The sequence below is a fragment of the Hemiscyllium ocellatum genome, chromosome 9 (genome assembly GCF_020745735.1).
Source record: "Hemiscyllium ocellatum isolate sHemOce1 chromosome 9, sHemOce1.pat.X.cur, whole genome shotgun sequence".
NCBI lineage: Eukaryota > Metazoa > Chordata > Chondrichthyes > Orectolobiformes > Hemiscylliidae > Hemiscyllium > Hemiscyllium ocellatum.
In genome coordinates this window covers 18,089,478-18,110,728 of record NC_083409.1, presented here as the reverse complement: position 1 = coordinate 18,110,728, position 21,251 = coordinate 18,089,478, and the positions used below count along the sequence as shown (strand labels likewise).

The window sequence follows — 21,251 nt, the reverse complement described above, 5'->3', positions numbered from 1 at the left end:
TTACCAGCACAGACACAATGGGCCAAATGGCCTCATTCAGTGCTGTTCACATCAATGACTCTGAGACAGAGAGAGTGAGATAGAAAGAAAGAGAAGAGGAAGTGTGAGGATGTGGCTCTCTCTGCCTGATGCCATTTACATACTGAGGAACACCCAGTCAGACTCTCACAGGCTGCAGCTTTATAAAGCAGAGCCCAGTGAAGGGAGAGTTTATCAGGAACCAGGCAGAGGGACAGGAGCACACACCATGATTTCACACATCCAGCTGATCTGGCTCCTGGCATTCTGTGTCGCAGGTACAAATCTCTCTCCTTCCACCTTGAATCTTTCGCTGTTCTCCATTTCACTCCAATTCCACTGACTTGTGATTGATGGGAAAATGCTGAAACCAGAGGAATGCTCAGTGTCTCCAACAATCTCTCATTTGACCGGCTCTTTCTGTGACAGTTCTGACTTCACTGTGTTTCTCTCTGACCCCTCAGGTATCAATGGGGACATCATCATGACCCAGTCTCCCCCGGTGCTGTCAGTGGGACTGGGCCAGACCGCAACACTCACCTGTACAGCCAGTCAATATGTTAGCAACTATGTTAACTGGTACCAGCAGCGAAAAGGTCAGAAACCCTCTCTCCTGATCTACAGTGCAGCAACTCGATACACAGGAGTCTCGGAGCGATTCACCGGCAGTGGATCAGGGACCAGTTACACCCTGACAATCAGCAACGTTCAGAATGAAGATGTCGCTGATTATTACTGTCAGCAGTATTACAGCTGGTCGTTCGGTAAAGGAACCAAGCTCAGACTGAGTAAGTAAACCTCAATCCTCTGTTATTAACCCTGTCAATACTGAAACACACTTTCTAAAATACAGTTACTGATTTGTTGAAGGTGTTAGTGGGGAGCTGCAGTGAATGAAATGGTTGATTGAGGAGCACTGTGTCTAACAGGGTGTCCAGCTGTATTTCTTTACTTTCATGCCCTCTTTAAAAAAAGCAAGATATAAGTCAGTCAGTTTTACTCACCGTGTGGAGGAGCTCTGTCCATTTGCAGCCTGTGGTCCCATTCCTGCAGCATGGAGTGAAATCAGTGAGTAGCCTCCTGCCAGTCTCAGTGTGACGGACACGGGCAGAGTTTGATGTGAGCTCTGGCTCCCTGTCCCAGTCTCTGATCTCACTGACCTCAGCAGCAGCTGCAGCAGCAGCAGCACAGTGAGACACCGAGCTCCCACCTCCCTCAGCTTTAACTCTGCTCAATCACACAATCACAGAATTGTTACAGTGCACAAGGAGGCCATTCCGTCCATCCTGTCTGGACTAGCTCTCCGAATGAGCAATTGACTGAGTGTCATTCTCCTGCCTTCTCCCTGTCACCCTGCACATTGTTCCTTTTCAGATAACAGTCTCATTCCCTTCGGAATGTTTCAATTGAAGCTGCCTCCACCACACTCTCAGGCAGTGCATTCCACACCTTAACCACCCACTGGCTTAAAATGTTTTCCCTCATCTCACTTTTCTTACTTTTCCAATTACTTTCAATCTGCGGCCTCTCGGTCTCAATCCTTTCACAAGTGGAATCATTTTCTCCCGATTTACTCTGTTCCAGGCCCCTCCTGATTTTGAATTTCTGGAACAATTCTCCTCGCTGCCTTCTCCAAAGACTTGAAGGTGCCGGTGTTGGACTGGGGTGGACAAAGTTAAAAATCACACAACACCAGGTTATAGTCCAACAGGGGGTTTATTTGGAAGCACTAGCTTTCGGAGCGCCCCTCCTTCATCAAATGATTGTCAGCGGCGCTCCAAAAGCTAGTGCTTCCACATTAACCTGTTGGACTATAACCTGATGTTGTGTGATCTGTAACTTTCTCCAAAGAAGACAGTCCCAAATTCTCCAATGTATCTTCATAACTGATATTCCTCATCCCTGGAATGATCTTTGTGCATATGTTTACCAGCTCTACAAAACATTCACCTCCTTCCTGCATTATTCACATTATTTATGTCCCTCATGATTTTATAAACCTCTATAAGGTCACTCCTCAGCCTCCGGCACTTCAGGGTAAAAGGTCTCAGCTTTTCCAGCCTCTAATGGTCACGGAGTCACACAGCGTGGAAACAGATCTTTCAGTCTAACTTCTCCATGCTAACTAGATATCCAAAACTGACTTCAACCCATTTGCCAGCATTTAGCCCACATCCCTCTAAACCCTTCCTATTCATGTACCCATCCAAACATCTTTTAAATGTTATAATTGTATCCGTCTCCAGCACTTTCTCTGACAGCTCGATCCGTACACACACCACCCTCTGTGTGACAAGTTACCCCTCAGGTCCCTTTTGGATCTTTTGCCTCTCATCTTAAACCTATACCCTCTAGTTTTGGATTCCCTTTCCCAAGGCAAAGACCTGGGATATACACCCTGTCCATGCCCGTCATGATTTTATAAACATCTATAAGGCCACCCCTCAGTCTCCGATCCTGCAGGAAAAATAACCCGTCTATTGAGCCTCTTCCGACAGCTCAAACCCTCCAGTTCCAGGCAACATCCATGTAAATCTTTTCTGCAGAATTTTAAGTTTAACAGCATCCTTCCTATCACAGGATGATCAGAATTGTTCACATTATTCCCAAAGTAGCCTCACCAATTTCCTGTACAGCTGCAAATGATGTCCCAACTCTGATACTTAGTGCAGTGACCAATAAAGGCAAGTGTACCCAACATCTTCTTCATCTCCCTGTCTCCCTGTGACTTCACTGTCAAGGAATAATGCCCCTGCCCCTGCCCCTGCACCTGCCACTGCCCCTGCCCCTGCCCCTGCCCCTGCACCTGCCCCTGCCCCTGCCCCTACCCCTGCCCCTGCACCTGCCCCTGCACCTGCCCCTGCCCCTACCCCTGCCCCTGCACCTGCCCCTGCCCCTGCCCCTGCACCCCGAGGTCACTTTGTTGAGCAACACCCCACAGGGCCCCACCATTAACAGTATAACTCCTGCCCTGGTTTGATTTTCCAAAATGCAACATCTCACATTTATCTAAATTGAACTCCATTTGTCACACGTTTAGATCAGAGCGGTGCTGGAAAAGCACAGCAGGTCAGGCAACATCCGAGGAGCAGGAAAATCGACGTTTCGGGCAAAAGTCCTTCATCAGGATTCCTCTAGCCGAAACATCAATTTTTCTGCTCCTCGGATGCTGCCTGACATGCTGTGCTTTTCCAGCACCACTCTGATCTAAACTCTGGTTTCCAGCATCTGCAGTCTGCACTTTTGTCCATTTGCCACACCTCTGCCCATTTCCCCAAATGATCAAGGTCCCACTGTACTCTCAGATAAGCTTCTTCACTATCCACTGTACCACCAATTTTGGTGTCATTTACAAACTCGCCATAATTCCTATATTCACATCCAAATCATTTATTTAAATGATGAAAAGCCATGGACCCAGCACCAATCCTTGTGGCACACAGCTGACATCTGATCTCCAGTCTGAAAAGCAACCCCTTACCACCACTCTCTGTCTCCTATCTTGAAGCCATTTTTTTACCCAAATGGCTAGCTCCCCCTGGATCCCATGTGGCCTAACCTTCCTAATCAGTCTATCATGTGGAACCTTGTCAAATACTGAAGTCCATATAGACAGTGTCTACTGTTCTGCCTACCCCAATCTTCTCTTCAAACAACCTCAATCACGTTAGTGAGACATGATTATCATGCACAAAACTGCATTGATTGTCCAAATGCATGCAAATCCTGTTCCTCAGAATTCACTCCAATAACTTACCCAGCAATGACATCAGTCCCACTGGTTTATAGTTCCCTGGCTTTTCCTTAAACAATGGCTAACATTAGCCAACCTCTCTGGTTCTCCAGAACCTCACTCATGGCGGTCAATCAGAAACATACCTCAGCAAGGGATCCAGCCATCTCTTTCCTAGCTTTCCACAATGTCCTGGGATACACCTGATCAGGTCCTGGAGATTTATCTACCGTCTTGCACTTTAAGAAATCCTCTTCTGTAATGTCTTTCTCCATGATAAATACTGACCTGGAATATTCATTTAAGACCTAAACCATTTCCTGTGGATCCACCCAGAGGTACATTGTTCATCTTCATGGGGCCCTATTCTCTCTCTAGTTACTCTTTTGCCCTTTTCTTATTTACCATAATTCTACCACTTTTGCCCTTGAGTAAGTTCAGGAATTGTTTGCCCTCCTTCAAATGTATCTCGAATATACCTGGTCCACATCCTCTACTATTCTTTTCAGGACTTTCCTGCCAACCTTTGATCCCACTTTATTTGGATCCGTTACATCCATATCCTACAGAAGCTGGCATTTTCCCCAGTGAAGATGTTTGACCCTGAAAAGGCCTTTGTTCTTTTCTACCATCACCTTCAACTTTGTGATACAATGATCACTCTTCCTTAAGTGTCCTCTCACAGACACTTGATCCACTTGGGCCTCCTCATTCCCAAGATCCAGATCTAGCAGAGCCTCCTTTCTGGACTGGAAACATGCAGCTGGAGAAAATTCACATGAACACACTCTCACGACTCTGGCCCCTCTCTGTCCTTCACACTGCTACTACCCCAGTCTGTATTCAGAAATTAAAGACATTCCCCCCCCCCCCACCCCATTTATAATGACTATTACATTTGCAGGTCTCTGTAAATTCCTTGCAAATGTATTCCTCTAAATCTTTCCCACTGGCTGGTGACTTATTGACTGCACTGATGATTCTGTAGATCTTGGTGCTCCTCTCTGGTATTACTTCCTGACTCCCACAGCCCTGCCAAGTTAGTTTAAACCCTCTCCAACAGCACGAGTAGATCACCTCAAAGGAGCTCAGTGCCAGCTCTGTTCAGGAGCAACTCTGTCTGGTCTATCCAGGTCCCATCTCCCCCAGACGCAGTCCCAATGTCACAAGAATCTAAAACCCTCCCTCCTGGATCCTCTTTCCAGCCCCACAGTCACTTGTGTTATCCTCCTGCTCCTCTTGTCACTTGCCTGGGGCACTGGGAGTAATCTGAAGATTCCTACTTTTGAGTTCCTGATGTTAATTCCCTTCTGAGCTCCCTAAATTCTGACAGCAGGACTACATCCCCTTTCTCCCTCTGTCACTGGGACCGATGTGGACCACGACTGCTGCCTGTTCCCCCTCTCCCCTCAGGGTGCTCTGCAGTCGCTCAGTGACATCCTTCACCCTGGCACCAGGGAGACAACACACCATCCTGGCTTCTCATCTGCAGCTGCAGAAACACCTATCGATGCCCTCACTCTCGAATCTCCTTTCATGATCAGTCTTCCAGTCTTCCTTATACCCCCCTCCCCCCAATACAGCTGAGCCCCCAGTGGTGCCATGGGTTTGGCTCTGGATGCACTCCCCAGATGAACCATCATTCTCATCAGGATTCCAAACTGAATCCTGGTTGGAGAGTGGGATACATTCAGGGGATTCCTGTACTAGCTGCCTGGTCCTTTTGGACTGGCTGCTGCTCCCCCATTCCCTGTCTCCCTGCATACTCTGAAGCTGCAGAGTGACCACATCTAGAAATGTGCTCTCCACGGAGCTCTCAGCCTCACGGACGCTCCTCACTGACACCAGCTGCTGCTCAAGCTCCGAAATCCGGAGCTCCAACTGCTGTCACTGACCACACTTCCTGCACTCATGGTATTCCAGGAACTGGGAAGCATTCTGAAATTCCCACATGGATGCACACTTTCTCCACTCTTTGGTTGTCTCTGGGCAAAGTTCTAATGACAAACAGCTCCAGCAGGGCTCACAGTCCAGTGGGTTCAGTGTTCCAGGATTTTGGGAAAACTCTCCAGAAGTCTTTACGAAATAGGAGCAGAAATCAGCCAATCAGCCCATTGAATCTGCTCTGCCATTTGATCTTGGCAGATATGCTTCTCACCCCCATTCTCCTGCCTGCTCCACAGGAACGTTCGATCCCCTTAACAATCACAAACCTATCTATCTCTGTCTTTAATACACTCAGTGACTTGGCCTCCACTGCCCTCTGTAACAATGAGTTCCACAGATTCACCACCCTCTGGCTGAAGAAAGTCCTCCTCATCTCAGCTCTAAAGGGTCGGCCCTTCATTCTGAGGCTGCACCTTGGTTACCGAGTCTCTCCTGTTTTTGGAAACATCTTCTCTGCATCCACTCTACGCATGTCTATCAGTATTCTGTAAATTTCAATAAGGTCCCTCATTCTTCTAAACTCCAGTAAGTACAGACCCAGAGTCCTCAACCACGCCTCATATGACAAGCCTTTCATCCCCAGGATCATTCTTGTAAACCCCTTCAATGCCAGCACGTTGTTTCTTAGAATATGGGTCCCAAATCTGCTCACAATATTCCAAATGTGGTTTGACTAGAGCCTTACACAGCCTCAGCAGTACATCTCTGCTCTTGTATTCTGGCCCTACTGAAATGAATGCGAACATTTCATTTGCCTTCCCAAGCACAAACTGGACCTGCCTGTTAACCTGAAGGGAAACCTGAATGAGGTTTGTGCTTTAGATTTCCAAAGACTTTCCTCATTTAGAAAACAGTCTTTGCATTTGTTCTTCCTCCCAAAGTGCATACCCTCACACTGTCACACATTGTATTCTATCTGCCAACTCTTTGCCCACTCTCCGAGCCTATCCAGGAGCTTTTACAGCCTTCCCACTTCCTTAACACTACCTGTCCCTTCACCTACCTCATGTCACCTGCAAACTTAGCAACAATGTCTTCACTTCCTTCATCCGGATTGTTAATGTATAACGTGAATAGTTATGGTCCTAACATTGACACCTGCAGAACTCTACTCGTCACCAGCGGCCATTGTTCCTCATGCTCTGCTTTATGCCAACCTGCCAGTCCTCAGTCCATGCCAGTACATTGCCCCTAATACTGTGGGCGCTTATCTTATGTCAAATGCCTTCTGGAAATCCAAAAAGATTACTTCCTCGGACTCTCTTTTGTCTGATTGGTTCATTGCCTCCTCAAAGAATTCTAACAGATTTGCCAGGCATGACGTCTCCTTGATGAAGCCATTGCACTTCCAAGTCCTCTGCAATTTCATCCTTAAATTGAAGTCTAAAACCTTACCAACAACTGAGTCCTGGCTAACTGGCCGATAATGTCCCATCTTCTACCTCCCTCCATTCTTAAACAGGGGTGGTATGTGAGCCATTTTCCTGTCCCTTGCCCCCACCAAATCCGTCCCCATCTCACCTCCACACCCTGACTCCATTGATTCCTGAAAGATCATCTCCAATACCTCCACAATCTCCTCAGTGATCTCCTTCAGAACACACTGGTGTAGTTCATCCAGTCTGGGTGAGTTATCCACATTCAGACCTTCCAGCTTCCCCAGTACCTCCTCCTTAGTGATGGCCACTCTCCGAGCCTATCCGGCCCCTCCGACCCCTGACAGTCTTGAATTACTGGGACACTGCTGGTGTTTTCCATGGTGCAGACTGATGCAAAGTATCTATTCAATTCCTCTGCTATTCCTAATTTTCCTGTTATTCTTTCTCCAGCCTCATTTTCCAGTGATCCATAGTCTATTTTTGACTCCCTCTTCCTTTTTATACACCTGATAAAACTCCTGCAATCTTCTTTTATATGACTGGCTAGATAACTCCCACATTTCACATTCTCCACCCTTAATGCTTTTTCAGTTATCCTCTGCAGGTTTTTAAAGGCTTCCTAATCCTCCGGCTTCCCACTATTCTCCACCATATTGTATGCCTTTTCTTTTGCTTCTATGCTGTCCTTGACCTCCCTCATCAGCCATGGTTGCCTTGTCCTCCCCTTGGTATGTTTCTTCTTTTTTGGGATGAGTTCCTGATCTGCTTCCTGAATTACGCCCAGAAACTCTGCTGTTTGCTGTCCCACCATCATACCTGCTCGACTCCCCTTCCAACCAACTCTGGCCAGCTCCTTCCTCATGTCTTTGGAGTTACCTTTACTCAACTGAAATACTGTTCAATCTGATTGCAGCTTCTCCCTCTCAAACTACAGGGGGAATTCTATCATATTATTGTCACTTATCCACAGGGATACTTTCATCTTAAACTCACTCATCATGTTTGCCTCAATACACATCACTGAATCCAGACCTGCCTGTTCCATCATGGCTCAACCACAAGCTGCTCCAAAATCCATCTCGTCGACATTCCATGAAACCTTTCCTTGAGATACACTACCCAGCCCACCGATCCATTGAAGTCTGCCCTGACATTTTCTGTCTCCTGACTGATTTCCTTCCCCACACCCTGATTACTGCTTGGAGATCTGGACATAACTTGCATCAGATTCTTTATTTATTGCAGTTCCTCAGCTCTACCCACTCACATTCTACACCTTCTAACTCTACATCACTTCTTGCTATTGATTTAATTTCATTTCTCACTAACAAGGCAACTCTTCCCCCTCTGCCCATCTGCCTGTCCTTTTGATAGGACATGTAACCTTGGATATTTAGTTCCCAGCCCGAATTCCCTTACAGCCATGTCCCTGTGATACCCACAACATCGTGCCTGCCAGTTTCAATCTGCACTACCAGCCCATTGTGTATATTGTGTGCATTTAAGTACAACACCCTCAGTCCTGCATTGACTGCCCTCATTCCCATCATTGTCCCCTTATCTGCTGTGCTTTATGTTCGATTCCTGATCCTTTCTGTCCTTTTACATCTTCTAGAAACTTGAATAACCTTTCCTGAGCCCTCCTCCACTTTAACTAGCTTAAATTCCTTAGAAACTCAATTTACCTCAATGTGTGGCATCACTATTACTCCCTTACTCGGAATTCTTTGTGCATTTAGATACAACCTCTTTAAGTTTGTACTATTATTGATTTTCCCTGCACTTTCATGGTTCCTTTGATGTTCAAAAATTCCATCCCTTTTATTTTTTGGTAACAATCAATCCCATCACTAACCAGCAATCCTACCTTCTCCTTTACCTTCCATTTTCTCATTTTCCATCCAACTGAACCAAATTCCTTTCTCTTTGGGTTGAGTTCAGGACAATATTTATCGTTGAGCCAACATCATTATTGCTTTTTGATCTCATTGCTTCTAGTGGGATCTTGCTGTGCAGAAACTGGCTGCCACGTTACTGACATTGCAACAGTGACTGCTTGTCAACCAAAAATGCCTGAAAATGTCTTTGGGAGAGCCTGAAGTGTTAAGGGCTGGATTGAAATACAATTAGAGTCAGAGGGATGGACAGCACAGAATCAGACCCTTCGGTCCAACTCGTTCATGCTGACCAAATATCCAAAATTAATCTAGTCCCATTTGCCAGCATTTGGCCCATATCCCTCTAAACTCTTCCTATTAATATACCCATGCCTTTTAAATGTTGTAATTGTCCCAGCCTTCACCACCTCCTCTGGCAGCTCATTCCATACATTTAACACCCTCTGAATGAAAACGTTGTCCCTTAGGTCCCTTTTAAATCTTTCCCCTGTCACCGTCAGCCTATGCCCTCCAGTTCTGGACTCCCCTGCTCTGGAGAAAAGATCTTCTCTATTCACCCTATCTATGCCGCTCATGATTTTATAAACCTCTATACGGTCACCCATCAACCTGCAATGATCCAGGGAAAACAGCCTCAGCCTATTCAGCCTCTCCCTTTTGCTCAAATCCTCCGACCTTGGCAACATCTTTGTAAATCTTTTCTGAACCATTTTAAGGTTCACAACATTTTTCCTGTAGCAGGGAGACCAGAATTGCACACAGTATTCCAAAAGTGCCCTAATCAATGTCCTGTACAGCCGCAACAGCTCCCAACTCCAATAATCATTGCACTGACCAATAAAGGAAAGCAAACCAAATGACTTTGTCACTCCCCTACCTACCTGCAACTTCATCTTCAAGGAACTATTCTTCATTTTTTGGATGAACTGAGAGTCTTTCAGTTGTGAAAGATGCCATTCCATGGCACTATTGGATGAAGAGCAGGCAGTTCCCCCTGGTGTCCCTGGTCAATATTTATCCCCCAGTCAAAATCACTCAGAATGTATTTCTCTGCTAATTATCACATGGTGTTTGGGATCTCGCTGTGCACAGTCTGCTAGAAAGATCCAGTGGGACATCCTGAGCTGGGGGCAGGTGCTACACAAATGCAAGTCTTTCTTTAAGGGTTGGAGTCTCCTGATCCGGATCCTCATCCATTGTCTGCGCACTCTCACCTTCCGGGGTCATGAGGTCATTAGGAGCAGTGACCCTATCTGACCCTAGGACACTGAGACTATTTGCAGCCTCACCCTTGACCTCAGCCCAGCAGTGTGCAGCAAGGTTTGAAATATAATCTAGAACCTTCTACACAGACACCCAACGTGACTCTTTCCCGAAGTGTGTGGATCCGAGTCTGCGCCAATGTTCTCGGACAAAGTTCTCCTGATCTGTGGGTGATCGGAGGTTTGTTAAAGAGATATTGAGCTCCATCCCACTTTCCAGCTCTTGCTCCATAGCTCTGGAGGTTTCGCTGTTTCAAGTGAATATCTAAGTGTTTTTTCAATGTGATGAGGGTTTCTGCCTCTCCCACCCTTTCAGACAGTGAGTCCCACATCCCACCAACCTCTGGGTGAAAACAAATACCCTCAACTCCCCTCTAATCCTGCCCCCAACTGATTTCAATCTCTCCCCAGGGTTATTGCCCTCTGTGCTGGTGGAAATCAGTCCTTCCTACCCACTCTGTCCAAGCCCCTCATTATTTACACACCACCATCAAATCTCCCCTCAGCCTCCTGCGATCCAAAGAAAACAGTCCCAGCCAATCCAATCATTCCGCAAAGCTCAAAGCCCCCATTCCAGATAAACTACTCCTCTGTCCTGTAATGTGGTGACCAGAACCATACACTGTTCCCTCACTGTGCTCTAACTGGGGTTTTATACAGTTCCAGAATAAACAAACTTCTTGCTTTCACAGTCAACCAAAAATGAGATAAGGGAGGTGATGGTCTAATGGTGTTATTGCTGAGCTGTTAATCCAGAGATCCAGGTAATGTTCTGGGGACCAGGGTTAGAATCCAGCAGATGGTGGCATTCAAATTCAATCAAGAAAATCTGCAATTAAGAGTCTAATGATGACCATGAAACAATTGTTGATTGTCAGGAAAAAGCATCTGATTCCCTAATGTCCTTTAGGGAAGGAAACTACCATCCTTACCATGTGACCCCAGACCCACAGCAATGTGGGTGACTCTAAACTGCCCTTTGGGTGATTAGGGATGGGCAATAAATGCTGCCGATCCAGCAATGCCCTCATTCCATCAAGGGAAAAAGAAAAACAGTTTATCCCATGTGTCTTCTGAACCACCTCACTGACCTGCATTCATTAGTCACCATGGCCACATCTTCCAGCTCCACACATATCTGACTTCCAGCTTCAAACTGACGAGAGACATTCCTTCATTATCTGAGAAACAGATCGAAAAATCAAACACAGGAGCAGCAGTAGGCCATTCGGCCCTTCAGGCCTGCTCCACCATTCAGTATGATCATGGCTGATCATCCAACACAGTCCCCTGTTATGCTTTCTCCCCACATTCTTTGATCCCTTTAATCCTAAGAACTATATCTAATTCCTTCTTTAATACACATTGCATCTAATTCCCTTTTGCTGGAAAAATGGATGACAATTATTGGGTTGTTGTCTGTTGACCAGTATGGACGCAATTGGCTGATGAGCCTTTTCGGTCTCTATGAATCTTTGACCCTATTATTATATATTATGAATAACTGGGTACCAAGGACTGACCCCTGTGACACCCTAAGTTGTAATTACCTGCCATTCAGAAAAAGACTCCTTCTTTCTGTGCTGTCGGCCAACCAGTACCCAATCCATGTCAGGACATGGCCCCAATCCTCTTGTTCATTTGGTCTAGATCTGGAAGTCCCACCTTTACTCTTTGTAGGAACAGATTCTGAATGATCTCTGACTCGTCCATCGAGGGCTCCCACTGCCTTGACACTGATTTCCCATCATGTCACTGCTTCCAGTCCACTTTTACCAAAGCACCACACAGTTTAGTTAAATGAAAACTTTTACACTTACTGCACTTCCATCCATAGTCTCAATCTCACTGAGTTTTGAGCACTGTCGCTGAAATGCTCCCCCAGTGATAACCCTTCCAGTTGCTCACAGTCATTCCATAAACAATGGTCTAAAACTGTCCCTTTTTCTCAGCTGCTTCACCATCACCTTCTCAGGGGCAATTAGGGATGGGCAATAAATGCTGGCCCTGCCAGTGACCCTCACATTCCCAAGAAGCAATTTGAACAATGCCTGTTCATTTGTCAGGTTTATTCTGTATTGACCAAAAATGTTCAAAAAGATTGTATTGCCAGTGAATATTGTGAAGGTTGAATTCCCTTCGAATGACAGGGATTAAAATTGCTCCTCTTATCTTTCAGGCCGTGACAACTCTCAGCCCAAGCTGACCCTGCTGCCTCCCTCCCTGGAGCAGGTCAATGTTAAGGGCACTGTTACCCTGGTGTGCCTTGCCAATCACTTCTATCCCGATGAGCTGGAGGTGCAGTGGAAGAAAGACGGTGCAGTCATTTCGGACGGGGTTCAGACCAGCAACTACCTGCGAGCTTCGGACAGCACCTACAGTGTCAGCAGCCTGCTGACCCTCTCTGGGTCTGACTGGGAGTCCAACGCTCGCTTCTCCTGTGCCCTCACCCACGTGACCCTCCCCTCTCCCCTCAGCAAGAGCATCAGGAGATCAGAATGTGTGTAGAGTGTTTGAGACAATCCACAGAGGAGACACAACTTTAAATAGAACAGGGCTGAGCTGGCAGGACAAAGGTCATTGTCAGCACTGAATTTCAACTCTCTTCCTTCTCAGGACTGGCTCAGAGAACCTTCTGAGGTTTGGATGTTAAAGCAAATCATTGTGACAGTGTCAAGAGAGCTTTACGCTGTGTCAAACCCCATGCTGTACCTTGTCCTGGGAGTGTTTGATGGGGACATGGTTGACTTGTGATGCCAAGTAAAATCTCTTGAAGTTGCTGAAGACTGTCAGCTGTACAAAACAATGTGAACCTCAGAATTCTCTGCTTCAATAAACCAGATCTCCTTCCTGCTCAGCTGTCAGTTCCAATTTAAGGTTTTGTCACTGTTTAAAGGGACAGGATTATCGTGTTATTGAGAAAATCTCCACAAGTGTTTTTCTCAAGCTCCAATGTGGCTGTGAATTTGTGCAGCTTCCTCTGTCTGGGCTGTTAATTGCAGTTGTTTTTTTTCTGTCAATGTAAATCTGGAAAAGGGAATAAAGGTGAAGATTCAGTCTCTGTCTGGTGAATGCTTTGGAAATAGATGACCTCCCCCCACCTCAGTTGATTGGCTGCATTTCAGCAGGTCATTGTCAAGATTGGCTGGTTGGCCTGTCAATCAATTACAATCATCAATCATTAATCATTCCAAAAATAACAGAAACTGAAAGCTGTTAGGACTCAATAAGTACAATCTGATGCATTCCCTCTTCACTTTGTTGGTCCAGGCCCAGCTGATGGGATTGTACTGTGCAATCTCTGCTACATGTTGGTAAGCTGCTGAAACAATCTCCTGCCATTCACCAACATTGTCGGCCTTATGTGTGTCTCTGAGCGTGATTGTTTAATTTAATGTTGCCTGTAGGTCTCTGAGTGTGGGTGTGTCACTCAGTGAGACACCCACAGATAGCACTGAGCAACAACACCCACATTCGGAGACTCCTGCAGGGAGCATGGAGTGTGAGCAGTGCTGCTCTCTCTCTCAGTGTGAGTGTGTTACTTAGTGCAGCCTGTAGGTGTCTCTCTCAGTGTGAGTGTGTTACTTAGTGCTGCCTGTAGGTGTCTCTCTCAGTGTGAGTGTGTTACTCTGTGCTGCCTGTAGGTGTCTCTCCGAGGTCTGTGTCTCCGAGCGATAGATTGAGAATGGGCTTTGTGCTGGGGATTGAAGATTAGGCTTTAATCTTCTCAAATCATGAATGAAAAACAGTTCAGGCTTGTGCCCGAAACATCGAATTTCCTGTTCCTTGGATGCTGCCTGACCTGCTGCGCTTTAACCAGCCACACATTTACTACAAAGTCACAGATTCCCATATCTAACTGGACCACACCTCCTCCCATTCAGTATCCTGCAAGAACTCCATCCCATTCTTCCAATTCCTCTGCCTCTGCCCCATCTGCTCAGATGAGGAGACCTTCCACTGATCATAGATGTCCACCTATTACGAACAACGTGCTTTTCCTCCTTCTGTCATCCAACGCACTCCTCCCTTTCCCACTCCACTGCTCTAAATCCAGCCCCCTCCAAACACAATTAAAACAGAGTCCCCACTGTCCTCACCTATCAGCCCACCAATCTCCGTATCCAAAACATCATCCCTAAACACTTCTGCTAACTCCAACTAGACCACACCACCAAATACATCTTCCTCTCCCCACCACTGAATGCCTTCCATAAGGACCATTCTCTTTGACAATTCTTGGTTTGCGTCACTCTCCCACCTACCCTCCCGAATCCCAGGTACCTTCCCTGCTACTCAAAACGATGCAAAGCCTGCTGGTACTCTAATCCCTCACCTCCATCCAGGGCCCCAAGCAGTCCTCCAGGTGAGACAGAGATTCACCTGCCTCTCCTCCAACCTAATTCACTGCACCAGGTGCTCCCGATGTAGTCTTCTCTACATCGGGAAGACCAAACATAAACTTAGGGAATGGTTCACCGAGCATCTTAGCTGGGACCGGAGGGGCTGACTTGACTCCCAGTCACTATCTATTTTAATTCCCCTTCCCACTCCCTTTCTGAAATGACCATCCTTGGCCTCCTCCATTGGCACAACAAACCAAACTGCAAATTGGAGGAACAACACCCCATATTACGCCTGGGCGGCTGACAGCCCAGAGGACTCAACATTGAGTTCTTCAATTTCATATAACCACCCTTCCCACTCCCCTGTCTCCCTTCCAAATCTCTCTCCCTCCCTTCCACTCCTTCCTGCCAGCTACCGCATTCATTCCTCCCATTGACCAACCAGGTCATAACCTCTACCTGTCATCACCAATCCCCACTTCATCATCCTGTTCCTGCCACCCCCTTTATCTTAGCTCTCCCTACACCCCCCCCCCGCCCCCCATTCTTGAAAAAGAGTTACACACCGAAATGTCAACTAAGGCGGCACGGTGGCTCAGTGGTTAGCACTGCTGCCTCACAGCACCAGGGGCCCAGGTTTGATTCCAGCCTTGGACGACTGTCTGTGTGGATTTTGCACATTCTCGCTGTGTCTGCATGGGTTTTCTCCGGGTGCTCTGGTTTCCTTCCACAATTCAAAGATGTGCAGATCAGGTGAATTGACCATGATAAATTGCCCATCGTGTTAGGTGCATTAGCCAGAGGGGAAATGGGTCTGTGTGGGTTACTGTTTGGGGTCAGTGTGGACTGGTTGGGCTGAAGGGCCTGTTTCCATACTGTCGGGAATCTAATCTAATCTACTCCGCTGCCTGGCTTGCTGTGTTCCTCCAGCCTCCTCCCTGTCTACATTGAATGTAAACAGCAGGAAAGGGCTGAACAATCAAGTATCAGGGCCATAAACAAATGGGACATGAAACAGATAGATGCATTGAGGTGGTCATTCACAAAGAGAAAACCAAACTGGAAATGAAACATTCAGACACAGTGGATCGAATTTAATATCAGAAAATGTGAGACCATGCACTTTGGTCAGAATAATCTAAAGGCCGACTATTATTTAAATTGGGAGAGATTCCAACAAAGTACAGTACAGAGTGATCTGGGTGTTCTTGTGCATGGGACACTGAAAGTTAGTGCAGGTACAGCAAGGAATTGAGAAGGCAAATGGAATTTTCACCTTTATTGCTGGGGGTTGGAATTTAAAAGTAGAGAAGTCTTGTTAAAACTGTACAGTGTGTTAGTGAGCCTGCATTTGGATTATTGTGTGCAATTTTGGTCCCTGTATTTAAGAAAAGATGGACAGCCATTGGAGTCTCCCTCCTGCTCCTATTTCTCATGTCTTTGTGTGCTCCAGTGTCCTTCCCTCACATCAGAGCTGGTTGGAGCCTGCCTGCAGTAACAGCCTCCAGTCTCTGGGTGGTGCTGCCAAATGATCTGCCTTGCCCAGACTGTCACAGTTCCCACGTTACAACAATATCAGAAGTATTCCATTGGCTGCAAAACATTTTCAAACATCTTATGTTCAAGGACAGTATAACAGAAACATAATTCTCTCTCTCTTTATATTTTATCTCCATGCCTTCCCATCTATTACCTAACAACATTCTACACTTGAGTCAAGTCCAGAATTAATCATGAATCTCTGGGAGAGCTTAATCTATGACAACACTGGGATTAATGACCACTTCCTCAGTGGGCTTTGTGGGCGAAGGTCAATAGCAGTCTCATTGTGACTTGATCTGAGTTGGTCTGAGTCAGTCAGTGTTATTGTTCTGGGTAGAGACAGTACAGACCAACCTCAGACACTGTGATCTGATTGAGATGAAGGGTTAGCTGTGCAGGGCTTTCACACCTGGCTCACACACATAGTGAAGCAGGGATTCCCCATTTTGCGAGAGTAAATGGAACTAATAAACTGGGTAGGCGTGACACCCCCACGCTGTCCCCAAGAGAGTGGGGACAGGAACAGTAATGTTCTCAGAGAGAAAGGATGGTAAAAATGGTACCCCACAGAGAGAGAGAGAGAGGACAGGAAGCATGACACTCCCCAGAGACAGGCAAACAGTATCTGTCTGCTCCCCACTTTCGTGTTGTGACATATGTCGTTGGGAAATGGGTTTGGTTTATATTTTCTCAATTGTATTTAGGTTTGATGAGGTGATTTGGTAACAATGATTCCAATTCCATATTTTGTGTGGCAGCAGATCTACTGAAGGTCATCCTTTCATTTGGAGGTTGCCCAGGTTTCTGTCCAGGCTGATGCAGTATGGTCTACCAGTGCTGCCCCTATTGGGCTAAACCATCACACACGAGGGAATCTGACAGACACCTTCTCTTTGTGCTGGCAAAGGGAAAGATTTGTTTATACTGTAATTGCGGCCAAAGAAATTAGTTAGTGGATGTAATTCCAGCTGAATATAATGTTCTGATATTCATGATGGGATTAATCACGACAGTTCCCACTTGCCTTTACACTGATGCTGGAACAGGAAGTCACCATGCAGTGATCTCCTGGCTCACACTGAGAAACCAAGTTGATGGTATAACTGCAGAGAGCAAGACAATGGCTTGGACTCACCGAACAACCAGAGGCTTCACCCAACAACTGGGTCACAGGCAAATGGAGTGTAGTGTAAACGCTCAGTATCTCAGGGAACAAGCACAACTACTGAGTTACAAAACTGAACAGGACTTTTTACGAAAATTGGCATTCCAAAAACAATACATGTAAAAATTGAGTGCAATCTCATTACAAAGACTACATCATTTTCATTGAAAGCTGGACGATAATGAGATGAGAATTCAAACAACCACCCACTCCATCACACGGTGTTCTCATCATAACACATTTGAAAGCCTCTTAAAACATGGAAGGAGAGCGAAACATTGCAAACTATATTACCATGAGTGAGGATCCATTAAAAACTAGGATCATGAGGTTAAATGCTCCCAGCCATAAACAACACTGATGCATTCACATCATTAGTTTGTTAAATGATGTTAAAAAGTTTGCCAACCACTTTCATGAAGAAGGAATATTTAAATCTCAAGAGGCATTGATGACTTTTTTTCAGGATTATAGCAAGGAAGCAGCAGCTGATATATGAACTTCAACAAACTAATGATAACAGGGACTGAATACAGAGCAGGCCCCTGAGAGAGAGAGAAAAATCAACAGCAGAAATCTGTCCAGAGCTGGGAGCATTTTAGACAAGACACCTTGTTGCCAGCAAGTTACTGCAGCTTGAAAACTCCAGTACGGTCAGAAAGAGAAAAAGGACAATGTGCAGATTGTTGAACAGGCCCCTACACCTGGGCCTGAGGCAGGAGCCCAAGCTCCAACACACTGGCCTCACTTCACACCAACCTTCACACAGTGCGGGGTCATGAACTCCGGCCATCAATCCCTCTGGGACCGGGACGGAGTGAGGGAAAAGGGACAATTGTAGAAGAGTCAATAAGGAGTAAAGCAAGATGGAGAGGGTGTGTTGGAAAGGGGTTAGAGGAGGAAATATACTTTGTGCCACTCAGTACAGACATCATCTACGTGTATCACAGAATGAACAAACAAAAGTCACATCAAAGTACTTTTCTTATCACAGGGGACATTTTCCTTGTAGTGTGGTAAGTAACCTGCTTCTGAAGCTGTACACTCTCTCTCTGGGTCTCTCCAGATTGAGCCTGTTCGCTCCAAGCAGAGTCCCACATTACTGATCAGGGACAGTGAAGCAGCTGCCCTCTAGTGGCGAGAGAGCGCTTGCACGGCTGCTGAGGATTATGGGTAAAGTCCCCTTCCATTCGCGCCCACACACACCAGCAGCCACTTCAGCTGCTTTATTGAAAACCACAAGCTTTCAAGGCGCTGTTCTTTCAACGGTGGAACTGGACGCACGGTCATACGAATTAGGGACAAATGAAGGAGATTCATCCTCTTCAGCCTGCTCCCCATGGCTGACCTGATTATTCACCTTCTTACCTTACTCTGACAGATTTTTGATCAGCAATGACTGTCTACTTCTTCACTACAAGAATTCAGACGTTTCAATTTCAATTCCAAAGACCTATGACCTTTGTAAGAAATCAAAACCCTGCTCATCTAGGTCTTAAATGAGGGAACTTATTTTAGTTTTATATTCTCCCTGAAAAGAAAGCATTCTTTTCACATCCACGCTGTATTCTATGCTCTTGCTGATATGACATCTGCTTTAATCAGCTGCTCTCCCATGAGAACAGCAGCCTATCCTGCCACCTTCAATGACTGATGCACATAAACATCCAGGTCCTACTGCCCCTACACCCACCCATACTTGTACCCTTTAGTTTGTTTTGTCTCTCCACCTTTTCCTTCCAAAATGAATCAGTGACATCTCTTTCTATTAAATTCTACCTGCGACCATTTGTTCATTCCATTATCTATACCCTTTTTGAAGTTCCACACTATCTTTTTCATGAGTCGCAGTAGATCCAAGTTTCATACCATCAGCAAATTTTGAAACCATGCCTTGTGCACTCAGATTTAAATATTTTAAATAATTTTTAGAATGAACTATTTTATAAACTATTTTAAATCAAGCCTCAAATTTATTGCCCATCTCCAGTTGCTCGGACTGAGTTCTGAGCCAGATCATGGGGCCGTTAAGAATGAATCGCGTCACTGTGTGGGACTGGAGTCACAGACCGGGTGATGACTGGGTCCCCTTGTCCAAACTACATTCATGAACATGACATTGAGTTTCTTGGGTTTTTTTGTTCAGACCCCAGCGCCTTCCTTCCCAGATGTTACACGGCTCACCAATGCCCTCTCCAGGACAATTAGGGAAGTGCAACAAATAGCAGCCATTTTTGTGCCCGCCCATCCCAGGAGAAATCAAAATAAATGAGATACACTTCAAATGATCAAACTGGTGAGGCTTGAATTCATCTCTTTGAAAAACTGGAGCCTCGGCGAGAAATACAGCCATGACATGGGTGAACCTGGTTTGTCAGACTGAAAGGTGGAGTGTCCTTTGGATTGAAACTGGGATCAGACACAAAATGAATTACACTCAAATAGCGAATAAACATCTATCAAAGCGGGTCACCAAAGTGCAAAGAGCAGCAATTTATCTGGGAGACCTCAACAGGTATCAGTGGGTGTAAGTGCTTTCGGCAGGCAAGTGTCAGATATTGTAGAACACACCAGAAACACAGTCACACAGAAAGGGAAGCTATTGGGATAGAGCAGGGAAACAGGAATAACTGAATTTCTCCACTGAGAGCTGGAAGAGGTTTTCTCGGTTGTAACTCCTCTGAGAATGATAAAGCTTGAAGGGCTGTTTATTTTATAGACAATACTGCAGCGCGCAAGAAAGGATGGGGAGAGACAGATCTCCTCTAAATTGGAAACAATATCAGAAATAAAGGTCAATGTGATTTTGGATTGAATATTGAGAGTGAGGAGATGGAGGGGAGAGTGACCATGGCAGCTGTCCTGAAGAATGGTTTGGTCATGGCTAGAATATGGTGCACAGTTAGAGGCTGCTTTGAGGGACAATACATAGTGGGACATGGACAGGGGATCTAGGGTCACCAGAGATGTGCAGGATAGCAAATGGAAAATGCCATGGAAAATGCAGGATTACAGGGATAGGTCGGGTAGGTGTGGGTCGGAGTGGGGTGACCTTCAAAGGGTCTGTATGAGCTTGCTGGACTGTGTGGCCTGCTTCCACTCTGTAGGAATTCCTCGATTCTGTGATTCTATGAAGGCCAGAACAGGATCTCAACAGTGGATGGAGGGTATTCTGATGTTCAAAAATTCTCAAACAAATAAACACAGTAAATGTAGATTTATCGTCACTGCAGACAAACTGAAAGGCAAAATGACTTATTCTCCAGTCATATACCAGGTACAGAAAATAGATCAGGAAAAATATTTTGATGCAATTATTGGAACTTAATGATGAATGATGATAAACAGAGTGCTCCATTCAAAAAAAGACAGAATTGCTTTTTAGAATTTCAACAGGCCTGAAGCAAAAGAGGAAATCAGGATCAAAGTCATTTGAGAATATAATACTTGAGTGAGACAAAGCTCTTCTTGTGAAAGCATTTCATTTTGCCTTGCTTTCTCTCCATGGATGCTGCCTGACCCGCTGGGATCTCCAGAGTTTTGCTGTGCGATTTCTTACAAAATGTCTTGTTGTGTGAAAGACAAAAGCTTTGACAAAATGTCTCTTTTTTTCAGCATCACTTGAATTTGGATCAGTTTGGAGAGAAAGCAGGGCCATGGAATCATCTTTCCCTGTCTGGAGGGAGGGAGTGTGTGTGGAATCTCCCATGGGCAGGGTTCTCCTGGCTGCCACCACATCAGGAAGGCTGGAGCTTGATGATCGAGCTGAATGGACAGGGCTCACTCTCACAGTCCTCAGGGCCATGGAGCCTCTTGTGATGGGAGCATCTGCTTGGTGTCAGGGCAGACAATGACATTGCAGTGGGATTGGAAATGGGGCAACTCGACAATGGATGCTGCACAATGGCTGCACTGACTCTTCCTCTCTGCCTGATCCTTCCCCACACAAAGGAGAAGTTGC

General features: G+C 45.9%; 1 gene segment (V, D, J or C); it reads left to right on the top strand.

Moving 5' to 3' along the window:
- The first annotated feature begins 240 nt into the window (after positions 1-240).
- Positions 241-12,879, top strand: LOC132818617 (Ig kappa chain V region Mem5-like). The segment is given in 3 exon segments: positions 241-296; positions 483-806; positions 12,417-12,879. Coding segments are annotated over 3 exon segments (702 nt in total).
- The last annotated feature ends 8,372 nt before the right edge of the window (positions 12,880-21,251 follow it).